A 19,795-nucleotide genomic window follows, 5' to 3' on the forward strand; every position below is an offset into this window, starting at 1 on the left:
ATCGCGAGCCGAGGCCAGTTGTCAACTAGTCTACTGAGAGAACAAGGCTTCAGTCTTACAGACGAAGAAACGTCTGAAAAACCAAACGAACTTGCATGAACTCAGCCGCAAAGGAAAATATGTTTCAAGAATTTCTGACACTCAGAATGAGGAAGAATTCATGTTATGTAAACAAGCAAATCATGCTATTATTATAAGCAGTAATAGTACAAAGGAGGAACTTCTGTAACAAAGCTTTCGTTGGAAATACAAAGTACACTGATGCCTTTAAGGCTTGAGGAACAGCATTTAGTAGCAGCAACACTCGGTCCAATTTTCTCTTTGACTTAAGGCGCCGCTTTAGAATGTTTTTTCTAGAGCGGGAACGTTTTTAACCCTTTCAGGCCTGCGTCGACAAGGAAATGCCACATTCCTGTTGAGTCCACCTTAATCGAAGTCCAGTTCATTTGTCCAGAAAGTTCAGTTTGTTTTTCTGGAGGTGTGAAAACGCAATACAACCCCAAAAAATGCTAAATCTGGTCCGCCTACAAGCCTCTGAATCTATTCAGATGAAGTGAACTGTGGTGCAGTTTGAGTGCATATGTGAACGCCAAGCGGACTGGAGACCGCTCCAAAAACAGGAAGTGAACTACAGCGCAGGGCATTCTGGGTAAATAGAACCAAATCGAGCGAGAGTTTAGCGCTGGTGGGAGAAATCTTACAAACTCTAAAATCTGACTCTACTCCATTTTTCTTTATATTTTGTAAAGAAGGAAGTTGATCTGTGTCTTCTTCAGATATTTTAATGTGTTCTTGAAATAAGACAAAACTAACTTTTAATTACTTTTCTGCAAGATATATAGAGGCTTGTTTGAAGTCAGAAGTGACACTCGCAGATTATTTTAAACATAGAAATCATTTCCCATGTAATAAGTAAAATAATCTGCCAATGGAACTAGTTATTTTTCATCAATATTAATTAATTATTGACTTAAAATAAAGTTCAGGAGAGAGATAAGAGGGAAAGAGAGGGGACCTCCATGGGAAAAAGTACAAAATAAAATTATATATAAATAAAAAATAATAAAAATACAGGAAATATACATATAGTAAATTACAAAAAAAGGAAAAATAAATAGTATGACATCTAATCAGGTACAGAAGGAAATTTATTTTAAATAAAAAAGTAATTCTAACAAAAACGCTTAAATTGTAAAACAATGTCTCAGATACTAAAACAAGTTTGGTCTGATTTAACTTCAGACAGCGAGTAAAAGCCATTTAAGTCTTTTTATTCAGTTTATGTAACGGGACACATTTCAGGCAGATTCTTCATCTAATCAGCAGTCAAGTTTTGACATGAGCAGATTTTTTAGACGTGAAACACAAAGGGCCTGCAAACAGGATTTTTACCTCCCAGACCTAATTAACAGGAGAGAAGACTTTCTTTTTTTTTTTTTTTTTTTTGCAACAAGCACATAGCAAAATATTTAGTCACTGTTAAACTGACTAACATGCAACTTCTGGAGATTTACGGATGTTTCTGGATAAAAATGAAATTTTCTCCCTCATATCCCAAAGCAGTTCACCTGTGCAGGTGTAAACAGTGAATGAAGAACTACAACTGTAATATCAGACATTAATCACACCAGTTCTTCCAGTATAACTGTCAATATATGTCAGCGGGGTTAACCCTGGCTCTGTTTACATTCCTGAAACTGGATGTGATTCTATCAGATTGATGTTTGGGAAGTTGGTTGACATTATCTCATAAATATGCTTGACTGGATCACCTGCACTGAGAGTTCATGTTTCTTTATTTACTTATTTCTTCACTAGTTGGTTGAAAGAAAAGCTAGAAGGTCACCCAGCATTTAACTTGGGACCTATCCATGTTTACTGGGTAATCTCTTGTTTTGTTGTGTTTTGTAAAATGCACCATCTTTGTCATGTATTTAAAGTTTCTGCTTCACGAACTCAGAGGAACATCTTGTGCTTGGGTTTGACTCTAAAAGAATCAACAGAATCAAGATTGACAGAACAGGAACAGATGGAATCTCAACAAATACAAAAAAAAAAAGGAAAGTTAAGTGGAAGGAAGACGTGTGGTTGAGAAAGAGGAGGGAAAGCATAACGGATAACTGAGACTTATTGTGTTTTGACTGCAGTTCTTTACTGATCCCCATAAATGATGAGTGTCAAACTCGTTCTCATTTGGGCCATATCAACATCACAAAGGTCCTGAAAACGGCCGGATGCGGCAGAAAGTACTGATAAAACTAAACATTAAGAAACTATGATGACTTTTTCCACTGAAATGTCTGACATTTGTTGTCTTGAACATATATTTTAATATTTTTACCCTCTGACAAGCTAACGTTTGGATTTTTATTAGAATTCAGCCAAAATAACCAAAAACAGAAATAAACAATCAATACGTCATTAAATAAACATGAGCAGAGTTGGGTAACATTTACTCAATTACATTCATTGAGTAACTTTTTTGAAAAAAATATGTTTTCACTACTCTTTAGTTTTTATGTTTACCTGAATAATTTTATTATGAAGTATTTCTGCTCTTACTTGAGTAAAATTTCTGGATTTTCTACCCACTGAATTAAAAACAAACATGTTTTTATTGAAAGAAGCTGATTCGGAAAAAAATTCTTTTGCCTGATTTTATTTTTTTGTTACTTATATAAATTATTGTCATTTTTGTCCAAACTTTCCACTTCACTTTATCTGATGATGTAATTTGTAAATATTAAATGATAATTTGATCAGTTACTCGGTACTTGAGTACCAAATACTTTTTAACTCTTGAGTAAATTTTGGTGTTTTCTAGCCACCTCCGTACATGAGCTTCCTATTTTTAATTAAGTAAGCTAATAAACTCAATTATATTTTAATATGACATGCACAAGCATTTACCAGAATAAAAAGATGAAAAAAGGGAGAAAATGTAAAAACTTACCACTGATGACTTTCAGCACATTTGGGATTCACTGTAATGGCCTCTTCACCAATCGCTTTACCTAAAACGAAAAAGTAAAAAGATACTAACTTCCATTTAAACTCAAATTCAACATTTATTCCTAAAGGTTACAATGTGGATTTGTCATTAAAAATGTTTATAAATATGCCTAAATGTATAAATTATTATTTTTTATACATTTCTCTTTTTGATAGAAAAAATAATATATGGTGAAATAAAATGCTTTGTTGACCAAAAGACATCCATGAATGAAAAAATTTGGCTTTAGATAAAAGCGATGAAAACAAAAGTTAGATGATGAAACGACATCCAGGAGGAGTTTTAAATCTGTCACTGCTCCATGGAAAATGTCATATCAGCTCTAATTATGTCAAAATGTTCCTAAAATAGCCACAGGTGTCTGCTGACTGTGATGAGCGGCGCGGTGATGAGGAAGGATTAAAGTTCAGAGGAACAGGCCCGTCCTGTTTGGACCAGAGAAAACTCGTAAAAATAGTCTCTGTTCATTAAGGGGAAAAGAAAAACAAACGCTGCTGTCTGTAGGAAAAGGTTCAGGAACGTCACTGGAAAATGTTTGGTTTCGTCATGGACTCTGGAAAAAACTCAGATTCAATCATTTGCATAGTGGAAAATAAAAAACTATGCATTGTTTTCCTTCGACATATATAATTATGCCATAAATTAGATATATACCCATAAAATACCCTGGTGTTTGCTGATGATGCAGAACAAAATGTGGAAAAGTGAAGTGAAGCTAAAGTGTAATCAATGCATATTTTAAAATTTCTAATTTCACACACATTTAATGGTAGTTTTAATACTTTGCTCAGCATTTTAACCAGATTTAGAGAAACATCAATCTCAGTTTTAAGTTTCTAGCCTCAAAAAATACCATAAAAAAGATAAACGAGTATCAATTCAGTCAAAAATTAAAATGTTCATACAGACCTATCTCTCTCCTAAATACAGATGTCAAAATCTTAGCCAAAATTCTTGCCCGTAGACTTGAAACTGTTTTACCATCGGTTATTTCAAAAGACCAAACAGGCTTCATTAAAGGTCGGCACTCATATTTCAATGTTAGAAGGTTGCTTAATATCATTTATTCCAGCGCCTCAGATTCAGATGAGTGTGTTGTCTCTCTGGACGCTGAAAAAGCCTTTGACCGGGTTGAGTTTGACTATCTTTTTGCGGTCCTTAGTAGATTTGGCTTTGGAGGAAACTTCATTTCATGGATCAAACTATTATACCAGCAACCGTCTGCCACAGTTCGTACCAATTTTCAGACCTCAAAACCTTTTAAATTACAAAGAGGCACCCGTCAGGGCTGTCCTCTTAGTCCCCTGCTTTTTGATCTGGCCATAGAGCCCCTCGCCATTGCACTTAAAACCAGTAAAGAGATTTCCGGCATTTGGAGGAATGATATGGAACATAAAGTGTCGCTTTATGCAGATGACCTTCTACTTTTTGTTTCCAAACCATCAACCTCATTGCCTTTTGCTCTCGACATATTTAGCCAATTTGGTCAGATTTCTGGGTATAAGCTGAACCTCACCAAAAGTGAGCTTCTCCCAATAGGTAATAAAGCCAATATGTCAGATTTAGCCAATCTGCCGTTCAGAATTGAAAGACAAAAATTCACATACCTTGGTGTCACAGTGACAAAAAAACATAAAAACCTGTTCAAAGAGAATCTGATTCAACTGTTGAACCAAGTGAAGGGATCCCTCACAAAGTGGACGCCCTTTTCCATGTCCCTTGTGGGACGTATCAACTCAATTAAAATGAATATACTGCCCAAATTTTTATACCTCTTTCAGGCATTACCTATTTTTATTCCTAATACTTTTTTTAATGAGCTAGACTCGACTCTCTCGTCTTTTATTTGGCAGGGTAAACGCCCAAGGCTTAATAAATTACAACTCCAAAAACCTAAACAGCAGGGGGGGTTTGCCTCCCCCAATTTCCGGTTTTATTATTGGGCTGCCAACCTTAGATGCTCAGTGTTTTGGTATTTCTACTACAACCTGGGTGACTGTCCTGACTGGGTGGCTATGGAGCTGCGCAGTGGTAACAATATATCCATTCCTGCCTTGCTCTGTTCCCCACTTTCACTCTCTTCAGTTAGCGCTATTTCAAACCCTGTAGTGAAACACTCACTGAAAATATGGGGCCAATTTAGGAAATACTTTAAACTTCATGACTTTTCCCTCTTAAGTCCAATTGCACTTAACCATTTTTTCAAACCATCTGTTCAGGATGGGGTGTTCCTAGAGTGGCACCGGAGGGGGCTTACTTATTTTAAGGACCTTTTTTTAGAGAAGAATTTGGCATCCTTTGAGGAACTTAGCACTAAATATGGTTTACCTAAATCCCATTTTTTTAGATATTTGCAAACCAGAAACTTTATTCAGTCTCACTTATCAGGCTCAGTTTCTCTGCCAGAGTTTACACTATTGGAAACCATCCTATTATTGAACCCGACTCGTAAAGGGCTGGTTTCTTGGCTTTATGATAAAATGTTGAGTATGAAAGAGACCTCCTCACCTGAACTTAAAACTTCATGGGAAGAAGATTTGAATATATCTATACCAGATGAGACATGGGACTCTATACTTAAACTGGTGAATACAACGTCTCTGTGTGCGCGCCATTGTCTCATTCAGTTCAAAATAGTACATAGAGCCCATCTCTCCAAAAGCAAACTGTCTCGTTTCTATCCAGAAGTCACCCCATACTGCGACAAATGCAAAACTGCTGTAGCCACACTAGTTCATATGTACTGGTCCTGCCCCGCTCTTGGTCAGTTCTGGACAGATGTTTTTCGTACGATGTCCGGGTTGGCCGGGGTGGTGGTAACACCTGGCCCCCTCTTGGCTCTCTTTGGGTTCAGTGGTGGGGGGTTGCCTTTATCGGCCTCTAAACGGCAGGCCCTGGCATTTTGCTCACTGATAGCGAGGCGCACAGTTCTGACCAGGTGGAAGGGTGCTGCCCCTCCAACTCATAAACAGTGGCTATGTGACCTTATGTCGTGTTTAAAACTGGAAAGGATCAGATGTTCTCTTCAACACGCAACTGGTAAATTTGAAAAAACATGGGGACCCTTTCTTGACTCATTTCAAAACATACAATAATGCTCCAGATTAATTAAGTTAATTAATTTTATTAAAATGTGTTCCGTTTCTGCCAGGGATAGGAATGTAGTGGGTGGACCTACTAGGCAGTGACCTGGGTGGGCTAAATGGGATTACTTTGGAGGGATTATTTTCTCTGTGTGTATTATTTTATGTATGTGTTAGATGCACTTCTTTGTACTCACAAACTGTATGTACTAAAGGAAAAAAAAACTCAATAAAAAGACAGTGATTAAAAAAAATTAAAATGTTAAAATTATAAAAGTTGTGATGAGGCAAATCAAAGATATAACGTGCAGGATTTGTTAAATTTTTCCTTTTGAGAAAATGGAAGAAATTCTGGATTTTTTTTTCCTCCAAAGTTAATTTAAATATTTTCCACACTTTTCAGTTCAACCGTGGAAAATAGAAGTTAAATGACCAGAAGGATCACAGAGTAAAGAATCTGTTCAAAAAGGAATCTGTTCAGAAGCAATAGTTATTCAAAGACAGGAATCTTTTTAGAATCAAACATCTGTTCAAATAATGTTCAGAGTAAAGATTCAATTTACAGTAAAGAATCTGTTCAGACTCAGGAATCTATTTGGACTAAAGAATCTGTTCAGACTAGGGAATCTATTCGGACTACAGAATCTGTTCACTCAGGAATTTATTCAGACTAAAGAATCTGTTCAGACTAGGGAATCTATTCGGATTAAAGAATCTGTTCACTCAGGAATCTATTCGGACTAAAGAATCTGTTCACTCAGGAATCTATTCGGACTAAAGAATTTGTTCAGACTAGGGAATCTATTCCGACAAAAGAATCTGTTCAGTGTAAAGAATTAAAGTAAATAATCTGTTCAGAATCAAGAATCTGTTCAGTTTGGTTAGGACTGGATTGGAAATTGTGCTAAAATCCAAATAAATCTTTATAAAACCTTCAGATAATCTGCTGAACTGCTGATGTAATAACTGTTAAAAAATGTTAAACGTTCAAAGTGAGTCTTTTAGTAAAATTGTGCAGCGATGTTTGTAGGTTACCGTTTTCTGCATGAGTCTTTTTCTCCTCCAGAGTGACGGTAACGTCGTGAACGTCGCAGTACGCTCGGGTCAGCCGCCACAGAAACTCTGAGTTCTGCCCAAACTGCAGAAGTGAACCACATTATGAGACGCCGCCATGTTTTCTGCCTCACTGGCAGAGAAAGTAAACTCACCTCGTCTCTCTGCTCCAGAAGGACGCTCAGACTTTCCCTTTTGTCCGACTCGCCGCCCTGACGCAAGCGGTCGATTCTGTCGAGGAGGACGGATAGCTTGCCTTGAGTTTGCTCTTCATCGCTTTGCTCTTCATCCTCGGAGTCTGTCAGCGCAGTCATGTACCTGTAATCACAATCAATCAATGAAATAACAGGTTTTATCGACTCAAAGCTGCAATTTGTAGCTAATGTAGATGATAAATGTGCTTTAAGCTTTAAATGTCCCAAAATTATACACTTTATAAAACTATTATGAAAATTATGTGGGTGTTTTAGCCTAGGCTGAAAAGTAACAACATTGTGGTCAGAAAGGTACTGCATGTAAACGACCGTTTATTTGCCGTGACGTCAGCTAAAAGTGCGACGCTACAGTTAGCTTACCAAAGGATCGTGTTTAAAAATAATAACGAATAAGTGGATTAAAACCCGGTCACTCAAAAGAAAGAGTGAAGATACAGGTGGAAAGAAAACAACTCCAGGATTACCTGTATGATCGGAGGAAGCCGAGTCATTCATGTGGTTCACGAACGGTTCAATTTTTTTAACAGGTAGGACTCAAGTTGGTGAGAACTGTTCTTTGTTTTTTACGACTTTGCTAACTTATAATTCTCTGCTCAACGTTAACGGCTAGTATTTTTAATTATTTAAAAATAATGAACTTAAATTAATTAAATACAACAGATAAATACAAATGATAGAAACGGGTGGATAATTTTTGTATTTAATGGTGCAGAAGAGGATTTTTTTTTTCTGGCAAAGCGACTCAAGTCTGTTTTTTTTTTTCTTTTATTGTGCTTCTAAGTTACAAATGGCTCTAAGATGTTTTGGTACACACACAAAACTTGGTAGTAAAGAACAACTTATCAAACACATGAAAATTTAGATATGTAATTGGAAAGCTTAATCCACACATTAAGAATCTGTAAATAACTCAATGGTTTTGTTGTGGCCATTCACATTTACCAAACAAAGAAAGCAACAATTAATGAGTTAAGAGACTAATTACATTTTAGGTTGTGTATATTAAGATGTCGTGTTATTGTGGGGCAATTTAACGTTATGTGATCCGTGAGTGAAAACGTTTGAGAAACTCTGATTTAATTCAAACAGCTTTTACTGGCAGGATGCTAAATTTGGCAAACCATCAAACAGGCTGAAAGTTTCCACCTTCTTGCTCTCGATGGAGAAACAATAATCTCCTTGTGAGCTTTTTCTTCTCACTAATCAACATTCAGAACAATCTTGTCATAACGAACATTTTTAATAAACCACATGCTACCAGGTGGTGATTATACGAGATCAATCTTCATGTCTTGTTTGCACACAAAAATGGCACCTGGTATGTTTACATAAGTGGGGGAACTTAATTGTTTATAATTTTTAGTGGTTGACGTCTGACGTCTGTCGAGTTTACAGGAACATGGGGGAACTTGTTCAGCAGGGTACGGCATGCAACGCTCGCATTACACGTTTTATGGAGCCTTTTCAATCGGAGGCGCAAGCTTGCACCAACACCCAAAACTAACACTTGAAAGCCAGAGGTAGAAATATAGGTGTAATAAAGTTAAAGGTAAGAATCAATGATGCAGACACCATGAAAAGCGTCTATTAAGTGTTGGCAGCAGCTGCATGTGCGTCAATGGTGGTTAGAGAATATTTGGGGCCGTGAGGCACTGTTTAGAGGGGATGTGTCAGAGCGGGTCGCAGACAGGAACAACGTAGGTCCGACAGGTGTTTCATGCCAAACGCCGCATGCTAACTCCACCCAACAACACACACTCTGACTGTGATGCACTGCAGAGATTTTATTCATTTTATTCAATACGAATCAGGACATGCCTGTGTTCTGGGATCAAGAAATCATGTTCGTTTATTAAACAACAACAGAGCCACAATGGAAATGCTTCTATTGGATTAAAGATGGAAAGTAGCAGCCAAATGTTCCTGATTAAAACCTTTTATTAACTGATGAGAAAAGCCTCATAAACGAAGGCGCTTTGGCAGTTTGCCGTTGTGGAGCTCTGAGGTGTGTTAGCACAATGCCAAGCAGGAAATGCATCCAGAATCACCTCAGAGCTCAGAGTCTAAATAATGTCATGATAAAATAGAAAGTCCATCCAGTTTAAATTGGAGGATTTACAAATCAGAGCAGAATAAAATAATCTGGTTCAGCAGGTTCTAAAGTAACTAACATTCAGGGTTTCCCCCAGTGTATCGTACGCCTGGCGGGCTGCCAGACCTTAGTTGAACCCCCCGCCAGGTTAGTCGCTTGTTTGTTTATTTTAAATATTTTTTTTCAAAATACATCAGTAACAGTGATAGTAAAGACAGGTTAAGCTAGGTTTACAGATGACACAGTGAACTTGGCACAGATCACATGTGTCACTTTTATCTTATAATTGTTTATTTATAAGGAGAGGAATCACCTATAATGCCATTTATATCATCCATCAGTAGCTGCATTTCTGCTACAAATGTGAATAAATCTTTGTTGATATTCTGCTAATGTGGGAAAAAGCACAATTTTACCATTGTGGTGTTTCCATTAAATGAGAAATTAAATTAAAATCAAACTTTATCATGTGATAAGTCATTAAAAATCATAGCAGTTATATAACATATGTTCATAATTCAGCCATCGAGGAGACAGTGGTGTTTTATTCAGGCATTGGAGTGATGGACTGTTATACTTGGGAGCCGCTACATATGCTTTGTTTTGGGGAAATTGTAGTCGGCCATTTTACAGAAGAGCAATTGATTCAATGGAAACGCAGCTATTGGTAGCAAAGACAGGTTAAGCTAGGTTTATAGGTGACACACTGAATATGGCGCAGATTGAATGTGTCACCTTTTACTCAAAATGGTCTGTTTAGCAGGTGAAAGATCACCTGTACTGCTGTCTATATGATCCCGCTGTGAAGGCTGACTTTTCAGAGGTAAGGCACCAACTTGCTCAGCTCACCCAGGCTCAACGAGAACTGCAAAGATTTGTAGATGTGCTTGTCGAAGTTTGTGTTGAGTGAGACTGATATGAGCACATACTGTATATCTTTGTGAACAAAGAATAATGTGTGAAAGTCACTAGAGGACAGCAGCCAATCTTTACAGGAGTCAACGTCCCAATAAATTCCTCCAAAGATCAGAGCTTCATCCCCGACTCTGAGTTTTAGTTGGAATGTTGAACCAGTGTTTCCTAACCCTGGTCCTCAAGGCTCACTGCCCTGCATGTTTTAGGTATTTCTTTGCTTCAGTCCAGCTGATTTCAATTGATGACTGATTAACAGGCGTTTGTTGAATTGCAATCAGTTGAATCAGGCACATTAAAGCAGGGAAACCTCAAACATCTAGGACAGTGTGCCTTGAGGACCAGGGTTGGGAAACTGTGTTAAACAATTAAGTTTTACTTTGGTACAATTGAAAGGGTTGTGAGGAGAAAGCCTGGTGTTGGTTTGAAATTAATCACAACATATCAGTACTAACACCTCATTCCTCCTGTTAAGCACGGCGGTGGCTGGGTGATGATTTGGGCTCGTTGTGCAGCCACAGCACCATGAACCCCTCTGTACTCAACAGCATTTTAAAAGAAAATGTGATCCAAACTGGATCATCAACAGGACAATGATCCCAGATACAGAAACAAGACTACAACAGCATGGCTGAAAAAAATTTACTCAATGTCTTGAAATGGCCCCGTCAAAGTTTAGACCTTAGTCCGACTGAAATGCTGTGGGAAGTGTCAGGAACCTGAAGTTGTGTCATTTAATTCAAAGTTAGATATTTGTAAAAGGCCACACATTAATTTTCAGACTCAGCAGATGAAACAGCAGCTAATTACTGGCCTACCCTCCGTCACACGCAGCATTTCTGCAGAAGAGTGGAAGAGCATCCAGACTTAACGCCATCAGGAACCTTAATCTCTGTCTGTTTTCATTTTATAATTTTAGGATAAAGCGCTAAATCCTTTTAACAGCCTTCCTCTTTATACTAAGTCCCCAAATAAACCCTAAAACCCAAAACTCAAATTATTCGTTGGCCAACACACCTCAGCTTAAAAGACATCTAAATGGGCGTGTTTTCGTGTTTACCCTCATTCTTGTGGTCGCTTTTTTCTTTTTAGTCTAGTCGCACAAAATCACAAGGAGCTGCAACAAATGTGGCTGATCTTATTCTGAGCTGCGTCGTTCGCTCATTCATTCCCCGATTCATTCATGTTTTGTACCATTTCTTCATTCAGCAGTCGGCTTTTCCGCCCTCCAATTATTTACTTAGTGGAGCTGGAGAGACACGCAGCACAGGACTGAGCGATCAGTGCATTCCTGTCACGCCACTGCACGGCTCATGAATCTCATATGTTGAAAGAAAAAAGACACTAAGGATGTTTTTGTATCACCGTGTTTATGTAATGTGCGTTAGCTCGTTTTGGAGCCGTTATTTTCTGTGCAGAGACCTTGGAAGTGACAGCCTCTGAAAGAAGATGTCAAAATATTGCTAAATAGGAATTTTATCGCTGATCAGGCGTATCATCACCATCTACAACAATGTTTTCCTCTGCGTAGTCAAATATCTACAGATAATTTGCTCACAACAGTTTAAAAAAAAATCAGAAATGATGTTGCCTCACACTGCAAAAACACAAAATCTTACCAAGAAATTTTGGTCTAGTTTCGAGTGCAAATATCTTTGCACACTAGAAATAAGACAAACTAACTTAAAATAACTTTATAGAAAGGTATAAATAAGCCACAAGCATAGAACCAGCTCTCGCTTTGTTCCTAACTTATTAACAGTATTACTCAATTACAATGTTTGAGTACTATACCCACCTCTGTGTAATACTAAGATAAATATCAGTGATATTTACTGTATTACTTACTGCTGAACTAGCTAAATTAGCCTAGCTAATGTAGCTCTTATCTGCTAGCTAAGAAGGGCATGTAGCCTACGTGTTTTACAGGTACTTACTCTTCCAGTCACCAGAAACTTGTTATTCACATGAAGAGTTTGTACTTCCTTTACAAATCCGTTTAAACATTGATTGTATTCGTCCATGGATTTCAGGCCGTGAAGCTCCTCCATTTTGTACCCTCTCTGTTCAATAACTAGTTAATTATATCATAGTATGAGATTGGAGGCAGCTTGTCCACATCGTCTGACATATTTTCCTTCTCTGCCTCATACGGGTCGATTCCGACAGCGACCATGTTGTTCATGTATCTTTCTCTCGCTCATTGGTCAACAGTGTCCACATATTTTCTTTTTGTTTGTCCCCAAGCACGAGTTTCCCTATTGAGAATGCGCGGATCATTTACGGTTCAGACTTTATTATTTGTTGATATTGAACACGTGTCTATCCCGATATATATTGTTACTCATTTATTGTCAAGCCCTTTTCAGGTTTTCAGTTCTGGACTAAAACTCTTTTTTTCTTCATCCCGTTTTGTTGCTCCGTATTCAGATGCAAGCAGACATTCAAAATGCCGCGACTGAATGCCACCTTGCAACACTCCACCTTTTGTAAAAAGTCAAGGATTAGAAGAGCTGCACTTTAATTTTCTACCAGTGCTGGGAATCAGCCACTAGGTTTGAAGACCCCAAGGGGCAAAGAAAGGACGTCTCAAAAGAGCTTAGCGGTGCCAGTCTCTGTGGTTACCCTGTTCCAAACAAACAAGAGTTACCATCCCAACATCTCTGGGCCTGGGAACATGCCGTCCAACTTATTCATCGTCTGTTGACAGGATCAATGAAAGGCTGCCTTTAAACAATGCCTGACTGACTGGAGAGAGTCCAGTTATTTAGCCCCCATCCCTTCCTGAAAGCTTAACAGGGATTCTAATGTAGGGTTTACCCCTACACTGTAAAACGTAATGAGTGGAATTTACTTAAAAAGCTTACGCAAACTTGGTGCCTAGAAAAAATGTTAGTATGTGCAAACCATACTTCTTAAGTTTACACAACTTGACTAAATTGATCATTTCATGTTTAATGACATAAAATTACATAAAACCTAACGACTGTAAAAGTAGTTGTCTTTACTTAAAAAATATATTCAAACCTGTTGCCTCAAAATGTTTTAGCTTAAGTAACTGAGTACTATTAACTTGTGAGGATAACTTAATAAATTTGACCATGTTGTAATTAAACACCCTAAGCATAATTTTTTAAACTTGACACGTTACATGTTATTGTTTACATCCGGAAATTTCATGCTTGTAAAAGACGATTCTTTCATCCATCCGTAGCTGCTGCGGTGGAACAACTCTGTTAACAAAATAACGCCTTTAGATGTACCTGTTATTAATTTAGTGCCACAGCAAAGGGAGAAATAACGCAGAAAAACAGTTAAAAAACAAGTCAAAACTTTTTCTTTTTTCTCTCTCTCTCTGTGTCAACTACGCTACGCAGACTCGTTGCCATAGCAACAGGCTGATAACAGCTCCACTAGTGTGTCAGGATTCAACACAGAAAAAAGTGCAAATCTTTCCAACACAAGAACAGAACATTCAGTCCGTTACAGTTTTATGTTTTTAGGTTTGATGTTCATCGTTGCTATTAGCTAATCTAACACAGCGGTGGTTGATTAGCTAATTAAACATCTGTTCTGTGATGCGACCCACAGACAGAGAGTCGGTGTGCGGGTCGCCTTTTATAAATGAACCGAAACACCAAATTCCACAGCACATCTACATGTTAAGTTTGTCAAAGTCAAGCTAGCAAAACTGGCCTACTGCCCTTTCCCTCACTGCTTATTTTAAATCAAAATGTTTTCCTGACCTTGTTATCCAATTGTCGTAATGTTGAGAATTTACTGAAAATCCAACTTTGCTTCACTCAAATCAGCTTTTATTAAAACGTATTAAACTTGTCCAGATGAAGCAAGCATTTAGAAAGAAAGTGACTAAAATCCTGTTCCTATAACTGAAAATAACTTCGTTTCAATTCAGTTAAACGAGGAAGCATACAAACAAAAATAAATTATGATTTACATTCCAATTGATCCTTGTTATCAAACAGTGCAGTACGCTCAATTAATTATTAAAAGTCTCTGAAAAACTTAACATCTAAGAAACTTTTTAAACGGTTTTAACAAATGTATAAATTTATTCAATTAGATGCATTTTTAAATACACAAAACATTTTAAATCATTTTAATGTTTTGGATCTACGATGAATAAAATCATCTTCCAATAAAAAGAAACTATTTGCTTGATCTTAGTTTTTTTTTCTTTTTAGCCTGTAAATAATTTTGACTCGACTATTTAGATACATGACAAAAAGTTTGATGAAGCTTTGGAGTCTACCTTAAACATCTTAAAACACATTTTTGTGACAAAATGAAAAAAGTGGTTTAATTAGTTGTGGAACAATGCATTGTGGGACAACTTGGCCAATCTAATACGTAACTTTTTCACATTGATTCAACTTGAAAAGATTAATTTATCAAGCATTTTCTATCCAAAAGTTCAGGCCACTCGTATAATACGAGTACAAACGAGTTGATGAAATGTTTTATGATACAGAAAGTTTTGTTCACCTCAGCAGCTGAATAAAGAAAACTGTCACCTGTTTGTCACAACCAGGAGGTGACATTACAAGGCGGTAATAAAGGAAGCAGTGTTTGTTTTATTGCTGCCGGTTTCGTCTCTACTATACGGCTATAAATAGCATCTCTGCGTGGTTGTGGTGAAACTTGGTTCCAGAAATAGCCGAGGGGGGAAAAACGGGAGTGGAAACTCAGTTTACACAATCCCATATGAAAAAATACCTTTGGCAATAACGTTCCATGATAGATATACTGAAAATGGCAGTTACTCTTGACGTCCACCTGCAGAATGAGAGTCTGTTAAACTTTTTGTCACGTGGGCCAAAATGTAGAGTCAAGTATTCACAGGCCAAGAAAAAAAAACAACAAAGTAAAATGAAGCAGATAAAGTCGCCCGATATTAATACATATATTTCTTTTTCTTGTTGTTGGAAAGGGATTATATTCATTGTACATCCAAAACGTTTAAAGGATTTTGCACGTTTGCTGTATTAAACGAAAGGCATCTAATTTTCAAATTATTTTTGGCTCAACTGAACAAATGTTTTTATAAAAATAAAAAGTTTCTTAGATAGAAAGTTTGAAGTGGAGCCTCCTGCACAACCAACACTAATGCAGCAAGTTGTTTCTGGATGGAAAGTCAACAACAAAACACTTGTCCTTTCCAGCAGCCATTGTACAGTGCATACATGCATCCGGCTCAGCTTGGGTTACTAGGTAACAGGGTGGGCTTCATTGGGGTTGCTAGGTAACAGCGCAGTGTGACTCAATAAAAAGGAGGTTTTTGAAACGGCTTATTTTCCAGACACCAAAAGACATTCATTTATTGCCAGAAACTGTCTGGATGTTTTTTAAGCACTGGGGCTGCTTTTAAAAACAGTTGAGGCATAAAAATTATGCAAAAGGTGAATTTTGCATAAAAGGTCCCCTTTAATCTTTTAATACATCATCAAATTATTACTATCAGTAGCAAGACTTTGAAATGATCTTTGAAACTGAGTCTGTTTCAAAGAAAGACCCACACAGACTGAGCTGGTCACGACATATTTTGATAACTTTATGGAAGCTCTTTTCTCATCAAAACAACTTTTTTCTCGTAATTATATGGCTATAGTCTAATTCTTTTAGACTTACCCTAATACTTTGTCCTACAACTGATGAGAGAGATGACTGGAATAAAAGCCACTTTTACAAGTCTTTTGCAAAAAACTAAAATTTAAAAAATCAATTACATTTGGAAATTGGCTCTGGTATGAAAAGCCATATTGTTCAGCCCTAATTGAATGTCGAGTAATCGATTAAAAACACAGTCGTGGGTGGTCAGACTCTTCAAAAATGTTATTTCTCTGTTCAAAACGTAAACAGAGGCCCCTGGAAAAACCAAGGAATAAATGTGTTTGTCTGGCTGAGCGCCTCCAATTAATCCGACGATACGAACGTGAACGTCTCGCGAACTGACAGGTGTGGAGCAAAGCCTGAATGACGTCATGTGGAAGCTCGACTAAAGCTTTTAATCACAAAGCAGACAATGAGCGCCTTTTTTCTCCGTCTTAACTTTTCTGAACAGGCTTGCCCCACGCACAAACAAAACTCTGCCTAACATCTGCTTAAATCAACAACTATCCAGTGTCAGAAATGCTATTTTTTTGGAAGAGATAAAAAAAAAGAGAAGTGGTAATGTCCTTGAGCTACGGCGATGTGATCCAAATAAACTCAGCGGGAACTGTTCAACGAATCACAAGTTCCTACAAGACGTCTTCAGATGAGGGCGCTGACATCTTGGCTCACGGGCGGCGTGATTGATGGATCTCCTTTCGAACAGAGAGCGAGTCTCTGTGACATAAACAGCTACGAGTTCTGCAGAACTGATGTGCATCGCAACCCTGCGGTGAGGCTTAAACTGTCACACTGGTCACAGGTGAATAACCTCTGCAAACATGAAGGACAAACTGAAATAATAATAAAATATTATTATTATTTGTCTAAAGAGACGAAGAAAAAAAGCAACAAAAACCATTAGGCTTGCATAATTGATCACTTCCAGTGTAATAAAGTCATGCTTTCACACACATCCATCATTTTCAGCAACACACAACATGCTTCTGTTTCTATTTCACTGGCGCCCCCTGTTGGTAATCTGCTGCCATGATGGAGAAGATTTCCAAACAATTTGAATGAAAAAACTTTTTTCTTCACTGTAAACTTCGACTCTAACAGTAGGTTTGACTTGGGGTAATAATGTGATTTAAAAGTGATGACCTCACTGCAAAAACAATAACTTAACAATAATTTTTGTCTATTTTCTAGTGCAAACATTTTAGCACACTTTAAATAAGATAAAACTAACTTATGAGTAACTTCTCAGCAAGAAATATGAACTTATTTTAAGTAAATGATTCCTTAATATTAATAAAAAAGTTCCACTGGCAAATTATTTTACAATCGTTACCTAGCAACGCCAGCCAAGCACAGCCCGTCGCCTAGCAACCCAGTTCTAGTTCCACTGGCAGATCATTTCACTTATAACACAGGAAACGTGTTTTGTTACAGGTGAAATAAACACACTGGAAAAACAATCAAAAAGTGTTAATATCTTTTTTCTTTGGGTTCAAATTCAAAAATATTTTATTGAATCTAAAGGGAAATTAAATAAAATCATAGTTGTGATCATTTAAAAAACTGTCTCAATAAGCAATAAATCAATTAATTACATGATAAATTAAAATGAGCTCAATCATTTGTATTTGCATTATTTATCGTTTTTCTCCTCTCCTTCTTTTTGCTAAAACTGAATTGTTAAAGCCTTGAATCTGCTGCTTTGGATTCAACAGGACATTTTTTGAAGGTCAATTTTGTTTACAGAGACTTCATAATTCATGTTATTTGTTTATTTATTTTGGATATCTTCCAGACTCAAACCCAAAGTTTATTGATCCTTGAGAATGTGTTCTTGCATTATTATGCCATTACCATTATAGTACTTAAAACAACAATAATATCGTTTATCACAATAAGTTCTGGAACAATTTATCTTCCAGAAGAATCTATTGTTATGACAGCTTTAGATACAGTGTTGAGATATTTCACTTCCCAACCAACTGCACTGCAAAAACACAAAACATTACCAACCAATTTTAGTCTAGTTTTTAGTGCAAATATTTTAGTACACTTAAAATAAGCTAGAACTATTTTAAGTGTACTAAAATAGGATTGATTGATTGATTGATTGATTGATTGATTGATTGATTAAAAAGTACTAGTTACACACATTATTTCAAGACATTTTCCCATGTTATAAGTGAAATAATCTGCCAGTGGAACTAGAACTTTTTAAATCAACTTATTTACTTAAAACAAGCTCATATTTGTTGCTGAGAAGTTACTTGAAAGTTAGTTTTGTCTTATTTAAAGTGAACTGAGATATTTTCATTTGAACCTGGACCAGAAATGCTTGGTTATGTTTTGTGTTTTTGCAGTGTGAGCAGACCCTGAGCATGCAGAGGATTAGAGACGTTGGTTCGCTCCGGTAGGCGAATAGAACACGCTGAACTTTCATCACCACATACAGACACACACACACACACACACACACACACACACCTACACTGTCTGTAGAAATAACAGAGCGGTAAGGAGGGTTTTTTAATTATGAGAGGTGTGTGCGTTTGGTGATTTCTTCTAAACCTGAGCTGTAATTAAAAGCATCTGGTGTGGCTGCCGGCTGTAAGCAGACACCAGCGGACCGCATCGCATCTGATCTGCCAGATCTGCCAGCATGGCTGGTTGTAACATAGCAGGCCGGCCGAGCTGAAATGTTATGAAAGACGCGCCGTGTGATGTGTATCTGTTATCCACCAATCAGCCGTCTGGACCCCACTTCCAACAAACATGCATGACCTGAAACTAAATGAGCTTGCAGGCTTTGGGCGACGCCCGGCTTCAGTCGGGTTACGCAACATTTACTGAGGTAGAGATGTAAGCCAGGGGTGTCCAAAGTGAGGCCTGGGGGCCACTTGTGGCCCTTTGACTGATTTTGTGCAGCCCCTCATCTGCTATTCAAAAATTAAACAAATTTGGCTACTACTATTATTATTACTACTTTTGTGTTACTGGCAATCATAATATGTAGGGCCAAAACAATTAATCTATTGTTAAAATAATAATCAATTAATTTAGCAATTGGAGTAAACAGACTCTGAAAAAGGCTATTTGCTAAAAGAACAACACCTTCAGAGCAGCAACTAACTGTACATAAATTTTTCATTTAAGATAAAAAAAACTTTGTCTTCTACCCAGAACTCCTTAAATGGCATAGTGTTAGCATCACCTAATTCAAATTCTTAAAAAAAATCCTACTAATCACCTTTTGCTGTCCAATTATTCATCAAATAATCTAAAATAATAATAATCAGATCAATCCTACACTGTACTGATGTTGAGACCAATTGGTACCGGTCCGCGCAAGAAATAATTAACTACTTCCGGATCTTTTATTTTGAAAATCCTAAACCGGTTACGTCTTGCGCATCGGAGTGTTGCGCGCGCGCACCAGCGTCGGGACTCGATACTTACGACGCCACCCCCCCGGTCCGCAGCAAAATAGGGAAGGGCTGACCGGTCCGCGCGACTAAAAAGGTTGGGGACCGCTGCACTAAAGGAATCACATGTTACTGCATTTTAGGTAATAAAATGTTTATTTCTTATTCAAAAAGCAAATTTAATGAATGCCAACTGTATTTTTTCATTTTATTTGAGTCCATACATGACTAGAGTTGCATCATACTAAAAAAATATTGCAACAATATCTGTCTATTTTCTTCATCCCCCTGTTTCTCATCAGTTCTTCCATCCCTCTGTGACCTTTGACCTTTTGATCAATATTATTTATGTCTGACTTGAGCTTTGGTTCAAC

General features: G+C 37.3%; 1 protein-coding gene across 1 annotated transcript in view; it reads right to left on the bottom strand.

Moving 5' to 3' along the window:
• Positions 1–19,795, bottom strand: part of rmdn2 (regulator of microtubule dynamics 2) — a 39,798-nt gene that overhangs the window by 14,062 nt on the left and 5,941 nt on the right. Inside the window, exons 5-7 of the mRNA XM_032553374.1 lie at positions 7,305–7,467; positions 7,132–7,234; positions 2,954–3,014 (exon numbers count right to left, since the gene is read on the bottom strand). Coding sequence (XP_032409265.1) covers positions 2,954–3,014; positions 7,132–7,234; positions 7,305–7,467 — 327 coding nt within the window. The remainder of the gene's footprint in view (positions 1–2,953; positions 3,015–7,131; positions 7,235–7,304; positions 7,468–19,795) is intronic.

The sequence above is a fragment of the Xiphophorus hellerii genome, chromosome 22 (assembly GCF_003331165.1).
Source record: "Xiphophorus hellerii strain 12219 chromosome 22, Xiphophorus_hellerii-4.1, whole genome shotgun sequence".
NCBI classification, from domain to species: Eukaryota; Metazoa; Chordata; class Actinopteri; order Cyprinodontiformes; family Poeciliidae; genus Xiphophorus; species Xiphophorus hellerii.